Source organism: Charadrius vociferus, unplaced genomic scaffold, assembly GCF_000708025.1.
Source record: "Charadrius vociferus isolate BGI_N301 unplaced genomic scaffold, ASM70802v2 scaffold282, whole genome shotgun sequence".
Taxonomy (NCBI): Eukaryota; Metazoa; Chordata; class Aves; order Charadriiformes; family Charadriidae; genus Charadrius; species Charadrius vociferus.
In genome coordinates, this window is record NW_009647731.1 from 6,362,538 (window position 1) to 6,380,642 (window position 18,105).

At 38.8% G+C, this 18,105-nt stretch overlaps 1 protein-coding gene across 1 annotated transcript in view; it reads right to left on the reverse strand.

The window, feature by feature from the left end:
- Positions 1-18,105, reverse strand: part of NRAP (nebulin-related anchoring protein) — a 55,288-nt gene that overhangs the window by 9,363 nt on the left and 27,820 nt on the right. Inside the window, exons 22-34 of the mRNA XM_009881567.1 lie at positions 16,671-16,775; positions 16,090-16,197; positions 15,152-15,463; positions 13,997-14,101; positions 11,711-11,809; positions 9,806-9,910; positions 9,310-9,417; positions 8,404-8,517; positions 4,749-4,946; positions 2,802-2,906; positions 1,688-1,786; positions 793-897; positions 322-429 (exon numbers count right to left, since the gene is read on the reverse strand). Of these exons, the coding sequence (XP_009879869.1) occupies positions 322-429; positions 793-897; positions 1,688-1,786; positions 2,802-2,906; positions 4,749-4,946; positions 8,404-8,517; positions 9,310-9,417; positions 9,806-9,910; positions 11,711-11,809; positions 13,997-14,101; positions 15,152-15,463; positions 16,090-16,197; positions 16,671-16,775 (1,671 nt within the window). The remainder of the gene's footprint in view (positions 1-321; positions 430-792; positions 898-1,687; positions 1,787-2,801; positions 2,907-4,748; positions 4,947-8,403; positions 8,518-9,309; positions 9,418-9,805; positions 9,911-11,710; positions 11,810-13,996; positions 14,102-15,151; positions 15,464-16,089; positions 16,198-16,670; positions 16,776-18,105) is intronic.

An 18,105-nucleotide genomic window follows, 5' to 3' on the forward strand; every position in this document is an offset into this window, starting at 1 on the left:
GGCACTTTATAATATGAGGCTGAAAGCCTGGAAAGGAGCAGAATCTCCCTGATCTGTCTGTCTGCAAATACTTTAATTCACTAGCTATTTCCCACTGGAAGATGTTTAACCGAGCTTGGTTCCCGATTAGCAGCGATTCTTCCTCTTCTTTTTTTTTTTAAATTCACACAAAGAATCTCATTCATAAGTAATATATTCTGTCTCACACTTGTCTCACATGGTTATGGAGTCGCTTTAATTCAGTAAAATCTGCTTTAGACATTGTTTTACATGAAGTTAACAGAAATTAGGCAAGAAGGAAGGTTGAATCATTCAACTCACATCACTGGCAATTTCTCTGGAGGCCCTGGCAGTCTGGAATGGGAGTGCTTCCATTGTCAGCTTGTAGCCTTGAGCACGTAGATTATGCCAAGATTCCCTGTATTTTGCCTAAAGTAGGAAAGGCACATGTAGATTGCTGTTTCACTTTCAAATGCACAAAGGAACAAACAAAAGAATACTCTTTCATTTGTTATTCTGCGTTACAGTCTCATTCTTCATAATCAAAGGATTTTTTTTTTATTATCTTTGGGAAATCCTACTAACTCAGACTAAACATGTCTTGTTCTTTACGTAGATTTAATTTACTCAGAACAGTATATATGCTAATGGAGATAAATAACATTATAATCAAACCAGGGAAAGCATAAATAGAGTAGATCTAAAAAGTACTCTACTTATGCATCTGCCTTGCCACTGCACAATTCATCTTCCATCCCAAATATGTATAAGAAATACAGAACAAATTCTTACATCACTGAGGTTGGCTGCATTTATTCTTGCCCGTGTGAACTCAGGCAGACCTAGGGTTGGTGTATAGTGATGCCGACTGTCCTCTCCTGCTGCTTTATACAGGCGCTAGCAAAGAGATCAAAAAAGACAACTGCAATTAGTTTTCTCTGTTGTTTCAATAATATAACAGCAGTACTTAAGTTGTTTATGATTATGACAACTACAGTCAGCCAGCACAAAAACCAGCTAAGAATATACCATTGCAATTGCAATTGAAATCACATGGGGTTCTTTTCTGGGTGTAAAACAGTTGTACATTAATTTTTATACATATATCATGATGCCAACCCACTAAGTTCTTAGCCTTGCATTCATATGGTCCCACCAGGCCCAAAGTGGACCTAAGAACCTTAAGGGCACCATGAATTAAAAAAAAAAAAAAAGGCCAGGCATTTCTGGTAGACTGGCCATATTTTCTAGCTTGGAGTTTTCGTCATCTTATCACAGATGATTTTGATAATTTGCCTATGGGTTTTGTCTTGTTTTTCAAAAATTAGAAGAGTGATTCTTGTTTTAGGAGCTCTCTAAAGTGGACCATACTATGCAAATGAGCTGCCTCATAACACCCCGCAGACCTAATCTTTTGAGGCTCAGTTTCATGTAAAAAAACCTGATAATGGGACTCTATCATATGGGCACTATTTGAGCTTTTTAAAAGAGATTGAATTGAAAATGGTATCGAATGTTCAGAAATAATAAAAGGCAATCTAACTGTGAAAAAGCACAAATCAGTGATGCTTTCTTTCTTTTTGATGCATTTTGCTTTCAGAACAGGGTTGTCTCTTTCCCACTCCTCCATTCCTAGCTCACTGCATTTTGAAAAGCATATTTTCTGATTCACGTTAGGAGAGCCTACCTCATTAGCAATCATATTGCTGAATTTTGCATGAAGGAGGCCAGGAGAGTCTGTCACCGATGTGTACTTGAAGGAATGTGGCTGCTGACGATATTTACTCTGAGTTCACACACAAAGAAAAATGAACAGAATAACTCAATTGTCTTGTCAGATAAGTGACTTTTTCCAATACCAGTGGTCTGGTATCACTTCTTGTGCTTAAAACTCTACTTTGCAAACAGGATGTGTCTATTAACCATTAGACTAATTTACCTTTTGCTAGTCTGAGTTTGACGCATTCAAGTCTCACAGGGGAAATCAAAAGTAAATAAGGAATAAGGTGTAAAAAAGAAAAGAAGTGCTGCTATGCTGAATACAGTAATAAGGTTATTTCACTCCTTGGTGTCATTAACCCCTGCCACTGGAAATACAGCAAAGGCAATCCGATCCAGAGAGAAGGAAAAAAATGCTGAACTTTTCTGTGGGAAAATGAGGTTCCACCTGGCCTGTGGTTGTATGCCAGAATTGTGAACAGAATAACTGCAAGACCACTGCAAGCAGGGATCCATGCACTAGAATACAACTAATTTCACATCTACGTGAATATGGGCAATAGATCCAAGATTTGAAATTAGCAGAGACTGTAAGAAGAAAACATGAGAGAGGAAATAAAAATCCAGTTACAGAGGGGGAAAACCAACAGCACGAGAAGGCAGCAAGTAAAAAACAGGCGAAGACTGTAAAGCAGGAGCAGAGCTGAGGACAGTGTAATGTATTGGGCACTCTGCAGGTCAGTCTAGTTTTGGAGAAACAGTACAAGGTACTTATTAGGGATAGGCCCAGCCTTATTTTTAGTTGAAAAGGCCCATGTAAAATCTAAAATAAATAACACAAAAAACAACCTCCTGGGTCTGAAACACAGGAGAAAAGATTTGCAAAAACAGTTAGCAAAGTCTGCAAAACCTTGAACTCCATCAGGTTCACCCATCTGCAGTTAGGAAACGAATGGAATGATCAAACGCAAGGGGAGGGAGCCTAGCATTATCCAGTGAGTCACTTTGCCAGCCCAGTTTAATAGAAAGACATCTGGCAAACTCTTGTTTGTAGTGGAGAAATCAAAACCCTGTTTTGTTACCTCGCTGATGAGTTCAGAAGCTTTCTTCTTTCCTTCAATCTCTAGGGCCCCTGGAGTAATACATCCAACTCCTCGCATAAAGTTCATGTCAGACCGGTATAAAGCCTAAGGAAAACCAAGCAGAAGTAATTACAAGTTTCCATTTGAGATGCCCTATTTTATTCATCAAAAAATACACAATAACAGTATTCAAATAAATCCATTAAAATTGGTATCTACCACAGAGAGTTCATATACATCACCCTACGTTCTTGTGTTTATGTATGTGTCCGTGTGCATAGAGCCCTGACAAATCTACAGTACAGAGGCAAGATTCTGAGGAGTACTGAGTGTCATGAACACCGAATGATACGTGGGCTCCTAACTTCCATTTGTAACCTTGAAAAAACTTTTCCTAGGTACATGAATTTAATTCACATATAATACCTAAATCACAGCTATATATCGTTTATTTATAAATATATATAAAATAAGACCAGTTTAGAAAAGTCTATGAAAGTCTTTTTAAATAAAAGCTGGTAACTTTTTAACAAGTGGAATTGCAGACAAAATACCCTTGCTTTTAAAAAATTCTGAACGGTCATAATGAAAGTAGGGAAAGCTAAGGAAAATAGCACTGAGGCACTGTAACTATTTTGTTTAAAGATTTTCTAGACCACCAAACCCAGCAGTGACTCACTGTAAATATTATTTTCAAAAGTTACCAATAGGTTACAGGTAGATACATTCTGACAAATATTATTTCATTTGATGATGAGAACAGTGAGAAGGAAGAGGAGGATCGTCTTATTTTCTGCTTCAAAACAATTATAAATACCAAACAACTAGCAAAGAACAGATATGCCTACTTCAATGGATATGTGGAAACTGCTACTGGTTACTGAGGGATTTGGTTAATGAGGCATTTTGGTTCAGCCAACCACTTATAATGGACATGGACTATGCCTTCATTTTGTTCAGCCACCTAGGAGAACAGAAACAGCTCCTCTTCTATTCATGTCCCTCCAGTGCTAATCCGTAGTCTCAAAGGCATCACAGTTTTGTATATAGGAAATATCCTTTATGATTTGGAAGGTAAGAGAGGACAACACTAGAGTCTGGTCCTCACCCCTTGCAAGCTATTAGCACCAGCTGGTAAGAGAGTTAAATTCTGCACTCTGAGACGGTTGCTGGCAACCAGCATTTCATTCCCAATTCAGAAGAGATGCATGGATGGAAACCTGCCTCAGAATCTCTGATTATATGTGATCTCACCCAAGTTAGGGCAGCACAACTGGCGTATGATGTTTACACTTGCTTAAACACAGTCTGCCGTCTTTATGACCATTTGCTGAAAGTGTTAAACTTATATAGAGTAGCATTTTGTAGCCAGATTTGTTTTTAAGATACAGCCCCTCCTGAGGTCTCCGAAGGCTACAAACACAGCCTACCCTTGAATTTGTAAGGCATTATTCAATTAATTTTACTCATGGTTACATAGAGAACTAAACTCACCCTTCTTACAATTTCAGTGGTTATGTCTTGGTCCAGAGTTTATAAGTCTCCTACAAATCAGGTTTTAACAATAAGCATCTTTCTGTGGAAGTACACACGAATTTCACCCAGATGCAAACCAACTCAAATACCAGTTGGTAAAACAGTTTGCATGGTTAGCAAGACCTTAAAAAGAGTATTTCACCAACAGTGCAATCATCCTCACTTGCAACCCCTTCTCTGCCCGATCATCAAAGACTACTATACTTTACCTCTTGATATAGTGTGATCACACACATTGTACAACTGCCCAATAAGATAAATGCCTCATTCCTGAATGTAATCAGGAGGGAACAGTGATCATTTATCCCTCAGCTGCTGCTCAAATACATACTGTCAGCTGTCATGATTTGGAACAGAACTATCCTGCATCAGGACCAACAGGGAAATATCTCTGGGATGTTTTGCAAGTACCTTACTCTGTAGTTTGTATGCATTCTTGGCACACCGCAATCTCACATCATCAGTCAAAGAAGTGTACTGGTGCAGCAGCTGTCTGTATTCTTGTTCACTGACCAAAGACTGGGCTTTTCTGGCATGTAGCAAGTTTATCATATCCAATGGCAGGTGGAAGTGAGTCTTTGCATCCTCAAAACCTTGCTTATATTTCACCTATCAAATTAAAAACAGATCACATAGGCATCACAACATGGCAACCAGAATTCAGGTTTTGATCAGAAGATATATTCTCTATATTTCTTCCATTTTCAAGTATAAATTATTATTTTTAAAAGTAAGTTCCCTAACTTGTTTATACTGTGAACGATCAATACTTACCATTAGAATATGTGGCAGTCTATTCTTCATCAAAATAGTAGCCATCTACATTATATTCAATTAAGCTGAGACATTATTTTTAATTTATTTTTGGTTAAAACTGGATACACTGAATCTATAAAATTATCAAACTGATAAATGAATTCTTAATTCACTGCATTTCTAGAAAGCACAACAAAAAGGTGAAGCTACGGCTTGACAATAAAATGTAAGCAGCCATATTTACATGAAAATTAGTACAAACCCTTGCTCAAAATATTTGTTGGTCTCTATTGATTTGGACAGTTTCATTTTATAGTTTTAAATGTTATTTTTAGTGCTGGGATTCTTTTTCTCTTCTTGTCTCCATCCAGGAAAAGAAAGGCACAGAAATCTTCAAAGAACTTTTTTTACATGACATTTCCCTATCAGATTATGCAAATTTAAGATGTTCAGGCTCTTCATCCAGATAATGAACATCCAGAGTTATTGATGATCATCAAACTGACTTAGACTAACCTGACAGATGGATGAATTCTTCAGACACTTACTGTTACCTGTATCAGTCTAAGCGTACCGTCACACAAGAAAGAATCCCAGTACATGCCCAGCAGTCCCTGAAATCCATGAACTCTCCCATCTATATCCACAGTTAGGCTTGTTATGGACAGTTTTGGTAAGAAGATAAATAGTTATTTATGTGCTTAAAGTCAGGCAAATATTTCACTGCTTTCTGGATCAACCCACAGTGTTCCAAATACACTGAACAGTTACAATTCTTATAGAAAATGAACAAATGATGTGATTCTTAGCGTATCCCAAGACCAAGTGGGAACCATTCCTCAACCAAAAAGGTCAAATTTGAAATTCCATAAACTCATTTATCCTTTAGCCTTTCAGGAAAACAGTAAATTAAAAATAAACTTTGTATCTCTACCAAATTTATTTTACTCCTGTACCAAGATCACTACTAATTCTCAATTAGACCTGCCTTTGAGTGATACTTTTGCAGAGTAAAATATTCTATGCTAGGCAACAGTGGCATGCAGCAAGGGATTGTACAAGAATGCACAGTCGTCTTTTACTGTCAAATCAATGTTACTGTAAAGAATGTAAAAGAATGGTAAGACTATCGTGACTATATCAAAATATCTGGAAAGTGGGAGAGAAAGCCCTAAGTTTTAAATAGTATGCTATTCCACAGCTAAATGCAGCTTCCATGAGGAGCTTCCAGGAGGAACTGCTAGGAAACCAATTACAAAATGCCCACATCTTCTTGGGATGGGAGACTTGGTGGGACAAATCCCACGACTGGAGTGCAACTGTCAATGGGTACAGGCTCTTCAGAAGGGACAGGCAAAGCAGGAGGGGCAGAAGCATTGCTCTCTACATCAAGAAATGGACAGAGTGTGCAGAGCTGTCTCTGAAGAATAGCCACAAGCAGGTTGAAAGCTTATGGGTAAGAAATAGAGACTCAGGCAACAAAGGAAACCTTGTGGTTGGCCATGCGACCAAGGGGAGCCTAGTGACGAAGCCTTCTTACTCCAGCTACAGGAGGCATCGCGCTCGCAGGCTCTCGTCCTTCTGGGGGACTTCAACAACCCTGACATCTGCTGGAAAAGTAGCATGGCAAGCTGTAGGCAATCCAGGAGACTACTGCAGTACATCGAGGATAACTTCTTAAGCCAGGTAATAGACAGCCCTACCAGAGGGGATATGATACCAGATCTGTTGGTCACCAACCCAAGCAAGCTCATTGGTGACGTCAAGATTGGAGGCAGCCTGGGCTGCAGTGACCATGCATTGGTGGAGTTCGCAGTCCTGAAGGATATGGGTCAGGGGAAGACTAACGTCAAACCAAACTTCTAGATCTTCAAGGAATTAGTCGATAGGACCCCCTGGGAAACTGCCCTCACAGACAAGGGAGCAGAACAGAGCTGGCAGATCTTTAAGGATGCTTTCCACACAATGCAAGAGCTTTCAATCCCCAGGTGTAAGAAATCAGGAAAGGAAGACAAGAGACAGGCATGGCTGAGTCGAGACTTGCTGGCCAAACTAAAGAGCAAGAAGGAAATGCACAGGCAGTGGGAGCAGGGACAGGTACCTCGGGAAGACTACAGGGACGTTGTCCAGTTGTGTAGGGATGGGGTCAGGAAGGCCACAGTGCACCTGGAGCTGAACTTGGCAAGGTACACAAAGAATAATAAGAAGGGCTGTTACAGGTACGTCAGCCAAAAAAGGAAGGTCAAAGAAAGCATACCCTCCCTGACGAGCAAGACTGGCAAACTGGTAACAACAGACAAGGAGAAGACTGAGGTACTTAACAACTGTTTTGCCTCAGTCTTCACTGGTAACCCCTCTCCCCACACCTCTCAAGTGGATGGACCACAAGGCAGGGACTGGGGAAGCAAAGACCCTCTCACTGTAAGAGAGGATCAGATTTGTGACCACCTGAGGAACATGAACATACAGCAGTCTATGGGACCTGATGAGATGCATCCCAGAATCCTGAGGGAATTGGCAGATGTAGTTGCCAAGCCAATCTCCATGATATTAGAAAAGTCATAGCAGTCAGGTAAAGTCCCTGGTGACTGGAAAAGGGGAAACATTGCACTCATTTTTAAAAGGGGGAAAAAGGGGGAACTGGGAACTACCAAACTGTCAGCCTCATCTCTGTGACTGGGAAGATCATGGAACAGATCCTCCTGGAATCTATGCTATATGCATATGGAGAACAGAGAGGTGATTCGAGACAGCCATCACGGCTTCACTAAGGGCAAGTCCTGCCTGACCTACCTAGTGGCCTTCTATGATGGGGTGACTACATCAGAGGACAAGGAGAGAGCTATGGATGTCAGGTATCTGGACTTCTGTAAGGCTTTTGACATGGTCCCCCACAACATCCTTTTCTCCAAATTGGAGAGACATGGATTTGGCGGGTGGACTGTTCGGTGGATGAGGAATTGTCTGAATGGTCACATCCAGAGGGTAGCAGTCAACGGCTCAATGTCCAGATGGAGATTGGTGACAAGTGGTGTCCCTCAGGGGTTCGTATTAGACCAGTACTGTTCAATACCTTCATCAATGACACAGACAGTGGGATCAAGGGCACCCTCAGCAAGTTTGCAGACAACACCAAGCTGAGTAGTGCGTTTGACATGCCCGAGGGACAGGATGCCATCCAGATGGACCTGGACAAGCTCGAGAAGTGGGCCCATGTCTTTAAAGGTCCCTCCCAATCCAAACTGTTCTATGATTCTATGATTCCATGATTCTATGATCCCATGATTCTATGATTCTTTCTTGTACTTACATCACTCTGCAGCGATGCTGCATGGACTGAATGAGCAATATGAATATCACCGTCCAGGCCACGTGAGCCAAGCATCTGTCCTTTCATTTTCTGAAATGCCTCCTTATACTTGTGCTAAAAAGAAAATAAGAATAGAAATGTGAATAGGAGTGAAGAGAAATAAGTATTAGTCGGATTGTTAAAACCTGAATAAAAGGGTTTTCATATTACAGAAAGAGAGCTATGGACAATAAATTCTGGCTATACCCAATATGATAATAAATCTGAACAACCCTTTAGAGGATGCTAGGAAGACCTCACTTGTGCAACCATTTTAATATTTTATCCTATTTAGAGAAAAACACAAAAAATACACCAATGAACGCTTACAAATAGCTTGGGTTAGTTACCTGCTATTACATAGGCGGTGGAAGACAAGAACCTGGTGCAGGTGCTCAGAATCAACCTCTGAGGAGCCTCTCTCCATCTGCTCTCTAGCAAAGTCAGAACAACTGGTCTCCCATGCTTGAAATTAACCAGTATATCTCTACAACCTTTAAAGGACACCCAAAACAAGCCCTGAAGGGTAGAACTTCCTGAATAAGCTCTTTCTTCCAAAGCTTTTCTAGCTAATAGTACCTGACAGCTCCTGACCAATCCCTGTGATCGTGCACTCACTACAGCAGGTAAGTTAGTCAACTTTGCTAATGGATGTTTGCTTTCACAAACCTTCTTTGCTTAGTTACCAATAACACTTCATTGTGGCTGCACCTCCAAAAGCACAACTAACTAGACCAAGGCCAGATGTCTCCCAGATGTAGAGTTGGCTCGACTTGCTGTTTCCATCAAGAGTCACTCAGCAGAGCAGAAACAGTCTGGAGTGACTGACATACCCTACTGGACAATATCAGCAGTAAGTTCACATACATCACTTATGATTTCACCCGAAGCCTTTGCTGCCTGGAAGGGAATGGCATCTAGTTTCAGTTGATAGCCACCGTCTTTCATCTTTCCCCACGACTCCTTATAGCGAATCTAGGAAATATGGAATGGGATTAAATCAGAGTTGCTGTTCAAAGGGTTGACACCGCAGCATCATTGCTATCCAAGCAATGTTACCACATCAGTTTCATTCCTTTCTAATGCAGAGGGCGAACATAAATGAAACTATCAATGAACAACAGGAATAATCACATGACAAATGCCCATTACAAAAATGTATTTGTTTGTTCATTCTTAAGCTTTCCAACTTAGTAGAAGTTTGATAAGAAGCTGGATTTTTCATATTACTTCAGAAACATGTAGACCATAGAATGACCATATACTGGGAAAGAAATTTAGTATGGTTTCCTGTGTAAGACAAATAGCAAAGTACTATCAACTTTTTCACTTTCCTTTAAAATATTAAAGGTCAGATTTATACCTCACTGATATTCATAGCATTTAATTTGGCCTGAAGAATTTCAGGAAGATCCGTCGTTGGTGTATACTGATGCTTTACACTCTCTCCATGCTCCTTGTACAGCCTCTGCAAATAGAGATGAATTTCAGCAGCGAGTATACACTACACATTCAATCACTAGTTCAGAAAAAAACATTAACAAATAGGTTTATGGAAAGCAAAGACTACCAAAAAGTGACAGCAACATTAATAAATACAGGTAATCATATCAGTCAAAAAGTATTCAAAAAGAATTGTGAGTCTGATACACCTATCAGCTAGAGTATGCTAGAGAGGAACTCCGTGAAGTTTTGAGTGTGTAAATCAATGTATATGAAAACTCAGATATTTGCATATTAATTTGATAAGACTTCCAACACATGTGAATAGGGAGAGGGAGAATAAATACCATTTATTAAGGATTTGCAGCTATAAGCGGCCCGCCAACACTTTGAAATTCCACAGAAGTCTGCAGAATTGAAGTTCCCCAAACATATCTCTCCAAAGTTGTTAATTTTTAGCAGATAAATACAATGGTAATTATCTGTGCAATTACTCCAAATTTATTTCCAGAGCTAGTTGCAAGGGGGTGCTCAATAGTCAATGGCAAGGGACTAAATAAACCTCAGAAGGTGACTGATCCCACTGTAAAATAGGTGTTTATGTGGGCTACTCATATCAGTCCTTGGAGGAAGAATATAGGGTTGGCCCAGGACTAGATAACTTTTGGATGTCTGCAGACCAATAAGAGGAGTTCTATGCAGTTAAGTGGAACTTCCCCTACAACGGCTATGCAGAGTTCACCCCTTTCACACTAATTTTCTTTCCCAGCTTAGTTTCTTCTTACGTTGACAGATGGCCACATTTTTTTTGGCCTTAGACACGACTCATGGCTTGACCTGACTTGCCTTTCCCAGGCTATAACTTCTGTGTGAGGGCTTGAGACCCTCTAGATTAGAATGAACCTCTCCATTTCACCCTGCTACCGCTTTCTTTAGCAAGTAGCCGCACTTGCATTGCAGGTCCATAAGGGGAAAATTAATGACAACTCCATGTGTGAAGAAGTAGAGCGGCAGACTGACTTTGACTGTGGCTCAGTGAAACAAAATGACTTATATTTATCCTGCCTGAGATGTAAGCCTTTTGGATCTTATTAATTAAACCAAAGGCGTAGACACTATAAGTATTACAATAGCATGTGTTTTACACAAAGTCTTTCATCTTCTTCTTCACTTTAAAAATATCTATTTTCACAATAAAACATCCTCTCATGTTTGAAACTTGTCTTTTTTGAGTGACTTTTGCTTATTATTCTCTTCTGTATTATCCCAGTTAAGTCTACAATATTTTTAAATCGCTCTTCTATTAAAAATAAACATGTTTAAACACCAAACAGCCTCAATTCTTCCCTTTAAGGTTTCCCCTCCTGGATTTCTCTCTCAGCAGGATGACAGCTTGAAATAATTTATTTTTTCTTCCTTGTCATGCTGCCTTACATTTTGTTTCCAAAGAATATGAAGAAACTGAAATTTGAAAGATCTGTTTGAAAAGGAGAAAGAACCCCAAATTTGTTCTTCCTCAATGAATCTCAAAAGGTCAAAAGTCTCTGTTGGTCAAAGGTCAGTCTTACTCCTAAATTTTACTTCTGAAAAATATATTGGAGAGAAAGCCTTTTTTTACATGAAACTCCCATTCACTTCAGTGGGATCTCTATGACTTCCCATTCCAAGTTAGAAACATGCTCTTTGTGAGATGTACCACACCAGAACACAGAAGTTTCATGGTTCCCAAGGATAATCTCAGAGAGAGAGAAAGCCAGTGCTTCAATCAGGTCGTTCAAAGAGGATACCACTCTTATAATCATAATGTATATACATTATAACTTACATCCACAGCCTGGTTATAACTAATTCTAGCCTGGATCATCTCAGGAGTGTCTTTAATACTGGTAAACTTCAAAGCATATGGATGCTGACGGTACTTCTTCTGTTGAGCAGAAAAAGATCAAAGCTGTGAATTTTGTGCTGCTCTTTCATGCTATTTGAAAGAGAAAAATCATAGGTTGCTGGAGATTAGAGTGAATTTGTGAACATAATTATTATTCCTCTTTCCTCATCTTTATGTCCTAGGTACTTTCAGATTAATATTTGTTTCAATCTAACAATAACCTTTTGCCGATTAATATTAAAGTATTTCTCCCTAAATATAAGGAAAACATTTCAAAATCAGACTCCGTCTACCTAAATACTCCAGGACTCAGGATTTGAAAATCTTTTTCAGATTGCTTCAAATACAGTATGACTGATAATATTTTTTATTTATAGTTTCTTTAAGCAAGAAATGATATACAATTGTAGAGTGTTAATAATGGAAACCGTTAAACTTATTGTTACAGGGTTCAGGTTTCCTCCTAACACCTATAGCAAATCTGTGCAGCCATTAACACTGTGTCTAATTGCTATGGCGTATCTTCCAGACAATGATATTAATTCAGGTTGCTTGAAAGGACCCACAGTAGCTTCTGAGGGATCTTATTATATATACATAATTAAGATGAAGGCTGTTTGATGGCAAAAATGATACTTTTTCCATATGGCCAGGTCACTAAAATCTTCCCTTCCTGCATAAGTTATCCTATACCTATCAATACTCTTATCTCTTCTCCAGATAGGGCATACTAAATTTTCCCGATGCCTGTGATGAAATCCCAAGTCAATAAGCATGTTCACAGCTCTTCTGGAAATTGTTTATATCTCAGTGTTCAAGTCTAAAAGCATGTCATTCTCCTTTAAATTGAGCTGTGAGCCACAGAAGTTTATCTGAGGCAGCATCTTGATTCTTTGGGGACTCAAAACACTGATGTAAAACACGTTAACTCTTTTAAGGTACTACAAGCTTATGAGCAATATTTTGGTTTCAGAAAGAAATCCCTTAAAAATGAGCAATCTTACAGGGTTTAACTGGGCACAAAAGTGGCTTATGCTTTGTCTTGATCAGCTGTAGAGACAAATAAGAGTTGATCAGAACATCTCTACATAAAATTCCTGGAAATTATATTCTGGCAATTGCTTTTTAGCAGTACTACAAGGGCTAGTCACTCTGTGTATTTAAGAATGGAGAAGGTTCATAGCCACCTAAAATTATTTAGTACCCACAAAAAGGTTGAGCTGAACAACCTAGCAGGTCAAATTTCTACTCAGTAGTTTTCACTACTATAAAATTAAAATGGTATATATAGGTATATCAAAATACCTATACTGATTCACAGTTACTATTATTGCTGGACTGGCTTTTAAGAAGCAACCTTGCTTTACACTAGCTGAAGATCTAGTTTATTGTGTCTAAAAAAAATCATCCTTCTTCATTGTAGATGATTGCTTGGGAAAAAAAATATTGTCAGCAATCAGGCCCATGTGAAAGGATGACCCTATTTTTCTAGAGACGCTACACCAGTGGTTATACTGTTACTCTCATTGAGTAAATGGACAAGTGATTCCTACATCACCAGCAGTTATCTAAAAAATCACAGTAATCAGTCTCCTACTGCAGCAGAGTTGGCCACTAGGACTCCCTCTGAAATAACAGAAACAGAATACTATGAACCTTTTAACCATTTCCACCAGAACTTCCTCGAGAAGTTTTCATGGTGTCTGTCACAAAGGATTCTAGAGTTCACCTTTTCCTGTAAGTGATGTTGGTTACAGGGACAAATAAGTATGAAAACTACTTGGGCCCATAGATAGCTACAGACAGAGGTATCTATACGAATTTCAACAGCTAATGTGAATATATATGAAAAAGGAGCAAGGAGAAACCTGTATCTGTTACAAAAGAAGTTTCTGGGTCCAATGACTGTATCTTTTCATCATCTCTCCTGTTCTGCTTCATTAAAAAGGTAGGCTAGTAGGTAGCAATTGAGCACTGTTTGATTGCCATTATTATTCATAATATCATTTGTCACCTACTTTGTTTTTGCAAAGGCTATATGGACTCCTACTGGTGTGTGTTTGGTATCTGGTTTCCCTCTAATTACCAGTCCTATCCCTGGTTTTGAGGGCTTTCATGTGGTATGCCTTTTTCTTTCCCCTTTGAGTGGAAATTATTTTAATTTTATACAGACATTTTGCACACATTATGCAGCAAATTCTGTTACATGCTGTCATGAAATCTCACCTCACTAATGAGTTCTCCTGCCTTCTTAGCCTGCTCCACATTTAATGACCCAGTGGCTATCCATCCAGCTCCTTTCATCCAGTTCAAATCTGCTCTGTATCGGTTCTGACAAAGAAAAAAAAAGTCCTATTGTTGGTGTTCACACACTTAAAATGCCATTAAAGGATTCAGACATCTCAGGAACAACAACCAAGTCAAATTTGTGCGTGCTTTTGTTTTATTCGCTATTGCACAGTTGCAAGGAAAGCAAAAAAAAATTACAGCATTAACTAGAAGTACCAGGACTCACCAGCACTTGTGCAATATGCTTTGCAAGGTAATTTTGCAAAAATTTAAAAGTGGTCAACACCTTACTATCATTTGTAATTTTTACTCTAATGTGGCAAAATTTCAGTTTTATTGTACATAGTACACTGTTTAAAAGATCATTAATGGTTTTCAATTATAAGAAAATGATACTTAACATTTTCCAAACCATGTCCTTTTGTTATACTGAAAGCATTTTGTGTGTTTTTTTCCATGTGTCTTCAAGGAGAAATAGTACAGGTTTACTTCTTAGTTTCCTCACAAAATCTCTAAAGTCTACTGAATTCCAAAAGCATATACAAGCACTACAGCTGGGTTTCTCAAAGAAGTCAGTAGCGTTTCAGCACCTATACCTCAACAAGACCTGTACACGTACGTATCTTAGTTTCCTTGAAAAGTTCGGTCTTAAAACCTCAGAATCGAAAGTTTGACTTATAGCAATCATTTACAATATCAGACAGTTCATCTGATGGTTACAGCTGACCATGTGGTCTCCATATGGAATTTTATCACCATAAATTATTTAACCTGCACATTAGGTAAAAAAAAATAATTGTACAGCTTATATGAATCCTAGTGTTTTATTAACATTTGAAGTAGGCTTTGAAGAAGCCCTGCTCATAAACAGGATTATAACTCCCCTCAAAAACACTACACACCTTAAATATATCTCTTGAGAAAATAAGTGGTTAATATTTACTGTTTTAATATTAGCTGTTTAATGACTGAAAAATTAGGTGTATAAATATGTCATGGCATTGAAAGCATAAACATCTGAAGAAACTCAGCCCTAAGTGTCTGAAGGGGTTGAATGAAAGGGTGATGAAACACATTAAGCACTGGACTTACATCACTTTGCAATCCGTAGGCCCACTTGGCCCATGCCACTTTCATGTCAGTAGGCAGGGCTGTGTAGTGATGGAGAGCCGTCTTGTATCCTTTATCTGTGGCCAAATTCTGAGCTTTTTTGGCATGGACAAGGTTAACCATATCCATGGAGACCTGGAATTGATTCTTTGTGTCCTCAAATGCCTTCTTGTACTCCAGATCACTCTGCAACTTTGACATTTGAAGGGAATGAGCCATCTTTGAATCTTCCTCCACAGCTTTTACTCCAATCAGCTTACCCTTCATCTTCTCATAACCTTCCTTATATTTAATCTGTGAAGAAAAAAATAGACCATGAGTAAATGATCTAAGCTGCCAAACTGACAGCTCTGCTACTAGTAAAGCAATGGTCTGTCGGTGTTGTGACATGCTTGGTCCTTGATACAAGCAAGTAAGAAGTCCATTTGCAAAAGAGAACTGGAATGCCTCAGAAACGAGTAAGTTTTTATAAAGGACAAACCCTTTCTCAACAATAATATGTTCACAAAAAGCTGTAAGAAATCTTTTCCTTTTGGTTCTTTCTAGGAAAAACAACATTCTTTAAGCACTGAGGTCAGAAGGTTCTTTCAGGAATTTTCTGGCCAGGCATAGATGTATTAAGTTATGATGTTTCACAGGAGATTTCCACTTCATTGTGAGTTCTAAAATTCACCCTCGGGTCAAAATGAGAATAAGAAAACACAGCATGCAGGGAAAAACTCTGAATTGCTCAGAGTAAACCTTCTGAATAATTACAGAATGCCAACCACCCAGACAACTCCTCCATTGCTCTTTAGCATGACTTGAGTGAGGGTGGATCAGGGCACTGAGACATATGTGACACATCCCCAACACTCTGGTAGCAGCCTGGACTGTCAGCTCTTCTAAGAATAAAGAAGGCTGATGGAGTCCATACTCACATCACTTGCCAGATCCCTCTTTGCCTTAGCTGTCAAGAATGACAAAGCATCCAGACGAAGCACAAATCCTTTTTCCTTCTGCTTCTCCCAGCTACTCTTGTAGAGTTTCTAAAGAGATGACAATAACACAGCCTTTTTATTACTATCAATATATTCTATTTGTTTTATAGTCACAGTGAAAGCTCGCAAGTAACATCAGACCAGTGTACACTCCATGCCCAGCAAGCGTATGTCTAAGGATCAGATCCTGGTGTCTTCACTTACACATTGTAACTGTGGATACTGTAGATACTGTAACCCCATTATCTCACTGGTTCCAGTGAAACTGTCAATGTGCCACTCATCTGGAAGCATGTGGAAAACACACAGCTTCAAATGCTAAAAGTGACAAGTCTTCAGCAGATGCGACTCATATTTAATTAAGAGCAAGTCCTTAAACTTAGATATAAAGTTTTTACACCTAAAACATTTGGACTTTCTCAGAGAAGGAAACTAACTTTTACCTACAGAACAAACATTTCAACAGCAGCTGTAACTATTCATGGGAGTGAGAGAATTCAAACCTCTCTCTCACACAGTACCTCGCTGATATTGGCAGCATTTGCTTTGGCCAGTATGAAGACGGGATCATCTTTGCTGATGGTGTACTGATGAAGAAACTGCTCTTTTCCCGACCTGTAGGCAACCTGTCCATAAAAAGTAAAGCATGGTTAACAAGCATTGTTGTTTGTGTTTAATGTTGAAGGAATACTGATTAAAACACCCCAAATATTCAAGGTTTTGTTAGGGTTAATTTATTTGGCAAGTTAGTCTTCAGCATCATGACTTTTTTTGCCAAATTCAAATTTAAAAGCTGACCCACAGTCAGGTCTGCCAAACTAGTCATGGTTAAATTTCAGGGAAGCAGTAAAACAACATACATATCAGGGTACTTTAATACTCTTTCCTAAAGTTAGATACTTAACTGGATATAAAGCTGACATTGATTCATACTCAGTACAAAATGTATGCAAGAATATATTTCATCCAATATTAAACTGCAGCTACTTTTTAGGTGGAATGAAAGTCTTCAATAGGACACAGGAATAGTGAATTTTAGGCATGAAATTAAGAAAACTAAGCAATTGAATCTGCAGAGAAAATTTGTGACTGAAATGTAATTGCTGATACAATACTCCAGTGAGGACTAACATTCCAACTTTAAATGAAAATATCAGGAACTTTTATGATCCAAGTAGCAAACATGTCCATTTTATATCCCAGGGCAATGTCAACAGAGAAATGAACTGCTCTGTTTCAGAAGCCCATAAAGCTGTTGGAGGAGCTGCACGAAAAGATGTCCCATTTCACAAAATGTTACATTTTTTACATCTCACAGAAAAAAAAAAAGAAAAAAAATTGTCCCTACTATAAAACTCTAAATCCATGGTTCTGACTTCAAAACACATACAGAAAGGCAGCATTGTTCACTACACAGGACAGAAGTAACAGGAGTCAGGAGACCAGCGGTCTCCTCTGATTCAATCTGGTGTCATCTTTGAGACATACAGCACTCATCCAAGTAAGTGCCAGGTTTTTATTGACACAGGGAGAAAAAAAAAAACCAGAAACATGGCAGGTGCCTGAAAAAGCCCAATCAAGAAACAATAATGCTTCATTCATATAACCAAGAAGCTGACAGTATCTTCAGTTCAAGGCACAACATATTAAAATTAATTAAAAAAAAAGCTTAACAAGTCACTACTGTTCCAAAATTAGGCGGTCAGCAATTTTAACAAGAGATTCGCCTTCTTTTGGAAACTTAAAAGTGAGTTGCTGCCAGCTAAGTCCTGCTATGGAGTTCTGAAATACAATCTGCCAGGGTCACCCAGACCCAAGGAAGAATAGGGGGCATTCTGAACGCACCCAATTCAGGAAAATATGCCTATTTTATCATTTTACTGAAAGTACCTTAACAGCAACAGCTGAAGAACGTGTCTAACAAGGCTGATATAGCTTTACACAGTCTGACAGGGC